The 5,241-nt window shown below is 58.1% G+C and overlaps 1 protein-coding gene across 1 annotated transcript in view; it reads right to left on the bottom strand.

Annotated features, from left to right (window-relative positions):
- Window positions 1–1,566: 1,566 nt before the first annotated feature.
- Window positions 1,567–5,241, bottom strand: part of SLC1A7 (solute carrier family 1 member 7) — a gene marked incomplete at its 5' end in the record, with an annotated part of 47,014 nt that continues 43,339 nt past the window's right edge. The window contains 4 exons of the mRNA XM_081056790.1: window positions 1,567–2,533; window positions 3,167–3,269; window positions 3,701–3,835; window positions 4,630–4,824. Of these exons, the coding sequence (XP_080912916.1) occupies window positions 2,315–2,533; window positions 3,167–3,269; window positions 3,701–3,835; window positions 4,630–4,824 (652 nt within the window). The 3' untranslated portion in view covers window positions 1,567–2,314. The remainder of the gene's footprint in view (window positions 2,534–3,166; window positions 3,270–3,700; window positions 3,836–4,629; window positions 4,825–5,241) is intronic.

Below are 5,241 nucleotides of genomic sequence, written 5' to 3'. Positions count from 1 at the left end.
GCCGTGTCTGTGTGTGCTTCCTGCCTGGTGCTGAGTGGGCGCCTGCCGGGGTGGGCAGGATACAAGCACTTCAGCACCTGTCCGGACCAGCAGGAGACAGTACAAAGCTGTTTGTTGGGCCCACAAAGTAGTCCCACAGGCAGAGGTCCAGAGCCACAGGGTGTAGTCACAGGTAAGGAGGCCTGAGGGATATGCAGCCCTTCAGTGCGGGGGCTCCGCAGGTCGAGCTGGACCACCACTCTGGGCCTGTGAGCTCACTGTGCACTCCCAGCAAAGGACCTGCCAGCTTTGGGCTGCTCAGGGCTCCCCTGGAGGGTGGCCTGTGCACTGAGTGGGCATTACTGATAGGGTCGGTCCCCTAGAGGACAGCTGGGCTGTGAAGGGAACCAGAGCAGAGCTGACTGGGGGCCCAGGTCTCTGCAGGCCTGCCTAGGGAGGAGGTGACAGATATGCCCAGTGTGCCACCATCCTCAACAGGGCCAGAGCTGAGACAGGGGTTGGGGGGACAGCACCTGGCTCAGAGCAAAGAGCCTCTGACAGGAAGGTCCGCCCTGGATGAGACACCCAGGAAGTAGTGACGTGATCAGGGTGTGTAAGCGTGCTCCTGCTGAACCTATCAGGAGCACATTCCTGCCGTGTAGTGGGGCAGACCACTGCTCAGATGTGACACAGGGGACGGGTGATCGTAGCTTCACATCTGACCTCTCCTGGTTGCTCACGCCTTAATAAAGGAAGGATACTCCCTCGGACCCTACAGCCTCCAGCCCTGCAGTGGGAGGGGGATCCTGGAATCAGGCCCCTTCCTGGACTCCTCACACTATGGCCCTGGAAGGAGGATGGGAAGTAGTTAGGAGTTGGGGGCTGAGAGACAGATGCCCTCCTGATTCTCTGAGTGGGGGAGCAAACAGGCCTCCAAAGGTCACTCAGAGAATCGGGAGGGCTTCCGTGTCTTCCCTGCCCCAGCTTCAGTGTCTTCACGGCTTCATAGTGCAAGACCCTGGACCTGTATCTTTACCCCAAAGTGCATCCAGAATAAGCTATGTGGCCAGGGTTCGCCTCTTTCCCCTGTGGGCCTCCTGGAGGCACCCTGGGGCCGAGGAGAATGAGGGAGACAGTCTGGAAATGTCCTTGTGCATGTCCCCTCTTAAAGCAAAGCATTCACCAAAGAGAGCCAGGTGACCGAGGAAATGTGTTCCTTTTGTGGGGACTAATCTCAGGAACCTGCCTGCAGAACACAGCCCAGGCTAGGGGCAAAGTGGTTTTTCCACACTATGGCTGTCAAGACGAGTCCCTGGGCAGGCCAGTTTGTACTCTGTGCCCTCCATGTGACAGCTCAGACAGGCCTTTCTTCACGCCAGCCACCAGGACAGGCTCATCTGCACTCTGACAGTCCAGACAGACCTCTCGACACTCTCGCTACATGGACAAGCCTGTTTACATCCCGGCTGCCTAGACAGGCCCGTCCATACTCTGGCTGCCCAGACAGACCGGTCTGCACTGTGACAGCCTGTACTAGCCCAATAAAGAAGTGCTGGCCAGAATATGCTCACTAAGCCCCCAAGACTTGAAAAAACAAAATACCTTTATTTAGCTATCACTGAATTTGCAAACACAGAAAGGAATATAAAATCGAAGATATCCCCATCTCCACATCAGCTGAGCAAGAGACTAGTGGGACAAGAGTCTGTGGCACGTGCGAGGCAGCAGGCCTTGGCCTTGGGCTGGGCCTGTCCTTGGGGAGAGCTCTTTGAGGCCACGTGTTATGGGGTGGGGTGGAGGGCTGGCCTGGGCTGGGACACAGTGGAGCAGGGGCAGAACCAGGACACTGTTGTTATGTCTTCATACATTGAAAGCAGTGGGAGCTCTGAGTGACCTTGGAAGGCCAAGACCACCTGGAGAGGAGCAGAGCCTCTTTTGGCGTCTGGCCCAGCAGGTGCCCCTGTCCATTGGGAGGGAGTGGCCGGGGCTTGAAAGCTTGAGTTAGAGCCCTGGCCCTGACATTACTTGCTCTGAGACATGGGACAAGTGTTGTCAGTCTCAGCTCTGTCTTCCAGGAAGTGAGGACCCCTGCCTGATGTCCTCACCGGCCAACACAGTGGAAATGTCTCAGCTGGGGCTGGCCTATGCTTCCGATCACTTCAGACTGAAGTTCCCTTTTGGAGACTCATTTTCTGTCAAGTGGAGCTAATTCTGGTTCTCAAGGATGGGATGATTGTGACGCTGGCCCCTGTCAGTTGCTCAGGAAAATAGTAAGTTGAGGTTACCCTTGGCCCCAACCCTGAAGACCTCCCCTGGCCTCTGCAGCTTTGCAGGCTCAGACATTGGTCTCCAGCTCACTGATCTCAATAGTGCAGTGGTCCAGGCTGGCAGCAGCTGGCTCCTCATCCTGCTCCACCTGGACGGGGACATGGTGGGGACAGGCGGGGCCCAGGGTCAGCTCCGAGGCCTCAGCCACGCTCTTCACGCAGCCATTCTGCTGAGTCGCCACAATCTCCTGGAGGCTCACTGGCTTGGTTTCGCAGGGCGGCAGTTTCTGGGGAGGGAAACAGGTCTTGGTAGCAGCAGGAGGGATGGAGGGGAGACACGGGGGACGACTGAACAAGCAAAGGGCTGGGAACCACGAGATCAGTTTTCCTCCATGTGCTGTGGGAGCTTGGTAGGTCACAGGGATTCTCTGGGCTCCCGTTCCAAGCTGTCCTTCCTCCTTCTGGGGCTATCTTAATAGAGGAGGGGACCCAACCACAGGGTTCAGTGGGGGAACTGGTAGCTCCCCTGCCTGGGTGGAGTAGCCTGCTTTTTGCGGTTATTGAAGGAGCCTTGAAGACCACGAAGCCCGGTGCAGATGGTAAACTTTCACATTGCTGTTGGCAGGACCAGCACCACCCCTGCACTAGAGCACAGCTTCCCAAGGGCAGTTTACCTTCCTTTGTTCACCAGTGCTCCTCCTGTGTCTAGAGCAGTGCCAGCCGTGATGAGTGCTCAACAACTAGCTGTTAGAGGAGTTAGTCACCCTGATGCCAGCTTGGGAGACTGAGGCCCGGAGGCATGGAGGGAATGGCTGAAAGCTGCCCGGCTGGTGGGTGGAAAATTTGGTGCCCACCCCATCCTGGCCACATCTGCCAGGGGTCTTTGGGCAGCCAGGTTGGGAAGGAGGAACCGCTCTTACCTCGGTGCCCGTGTCCTGAGCAAAGTCCTTCCGGCAGACGTGGGCCATGATCCCCGCGGCCAGTGCGTCACCCAGCACGTTAATCATGGTGCGGAAGCGGTCCCTGGTGAGCCAAGGTGGGCGGTGAGTGGCGGGCTTTTGCAAGGGGAGCTGGGAGAGGGCTGAGCAGTGGCGACTGGCTGCCAAAACGAGACCACAGCGAGGCGCGTTCCTGGTCCTGTCAAGCCCACCACCCCCTTGGCGATGTTGAAGCAGGTTGATGCAGGGCCAGCTTCATGGCTCTGTGACCGTGCCGTCACACAGGGCGTGTATTAGAAGGGCCCCAGGCTTGGTTTAATGCTCTGCGCTCACCTTGAAATTATTTATAACTTTAAAACAAGGGACCCCACATTTTCATTTTTGAAAATTGGCGCCACAAATTATGCAGCCAGGGCAGTGTCGATGCATAAGGCACCCCTCCTGTGCCAAATCATGGCAATTCCCTGGCCAACCACGTACGCCCGTGGCCCAGGGGTCGGGGCGAACCCCACTCACAGAGCCCAGTCGACAGCGATGATGATGGTGATGTCATCTGTGGGCAATCCCACAGAGGTGAGCACGATGACCATGGTGACGAGCCCGGCCTGGGGGATGCCAGCTGCCCCGATGCTGGCTGCCGTGGCTGTGATGCTGCAGGAGGGGGTGGGGAGACGAAGAGGAGAAGCAGAAGGGGCAGGGTGAGTTGTTGGGACCCTGGCTCCAGGGAGGAGGCCAGAATGCCAGGGCCCCTGGAGACAGCCATATGGGGCAGGGGTTGTTAGGGAAGGCACATCAGGGAGTTCTCCAGGATAGGGGAGGGAGTTTCTGCTCCAGCTCCTGTAGCCCCATGGGCCCCCATCCCTGGCCTCAGCAGAACCTCCCGAGCAGTTTGTGGAAAACCCAGTGTCTGGAGCCGCTGCTTCTGTAGGTTTCCAGGAAGCTGACCCGAGATTCTGATGGTCCACCTGCACAGCTCCCCGCAGCCTCCCTCTGGGGCCCGGTCCCCAGGGTCAGACTGGTGCCCTCGGGCTGGCAGAGACCTTCCTTTCAGCCTCTGTGCTCACCTCAACACCCTTCAGATCCAGCCATACCAGTGGCCCCTCCATTGTCCCCAAGTCCTGCCCTTGGCCTTTGTTCGCTCTGTGCCTATCTGCAGTGCCCTCCCTGTCCTGCATGTCCAGACTGCAGGCCTTCCTCTGGGCTTCAATTTCCCAGCCTGCTTGGAGCTTACCCTTCTGTAGGGCAGCGCTATGGAAGGAGCCCTGTACTGCGAGTCACAGAGGCCAGGTCACCTCCCAGACTTGCTGTGTGGCCTGGAATGAGACCCTCACCCTCCCTGGGCTTCAGAGACTCTCTTAGGTCTGGGAGCTCTAGAATCGTGAAGGCCCTTCCAGGGCCCACTCCCCACCCCGATCCACACTGGATGTGGGGGGTCAGGAGTGCACCTTATAGTGATGATCTGGCCGAAGTCCAGCTCATAGTTGTTGACCTGGGCGATGAAGATGGCGGCCACAGCCTCGTAGAGTGCAGTGCCGTCCATGTTGATGGTGGCCCCCACAGGCAGCACAAAGCGGGCGATGCGCCGGTCGATGTGGTTGTTCTCCAGCAGGCACTTGAAGGTGATGGGCAGTGTGGCTGAGCTGTGGGCAGAGAGGTATCTGTCCACCACCCTCCTCCAGGATGGTCAGGGCCTCTGTGTTGCCCTCCTGCCAGTAATGGGAAGCTCACTCTACCCTGGGCAGCCAGCCCATTGCCGGGGATAGAACAGGCTGAAGGAAGGGGCTTTGAAATGGTTGCGAAGGGCACCATTTGGGAGTGTGCGATAGCGGCCAAGCCAGACCTGTCTGAGCCCAGGGCCTCAGAGCTAACCATCCCCACCCCCACAACACACACCATACACACAGGTTGGGAAGGGAGTTACACTGGCAGAGTACCTGTCAATGTACAGTGCTTTCCACACACTCTTGTTTCATCCACACAGCTTCCTGAGGGGGAGGGGTTTTGAGTCCATTTTACAGATGAAGACGCTGAAGCTCAGAGGGGAAGAGGGACTGACT

The sequence above is a fragment of the Rhinolophus hipposideros genome, assembly GCF_964194185.1.
Source record: "Rhinolophus hipposideros genome assembly, chromosome: 8".
NCBI lineage: Eukaryota > Metazoa > Chordata > Mammalia > Chiroptera > Rhinolophidae > Rhinolophus > Rhinolophus hipposideros.
The sequence above is the reverse complement of the archived record's forward strand: the minus strand, read 5'-3'. Positions and strand labels throughout refer to the sequence as shown.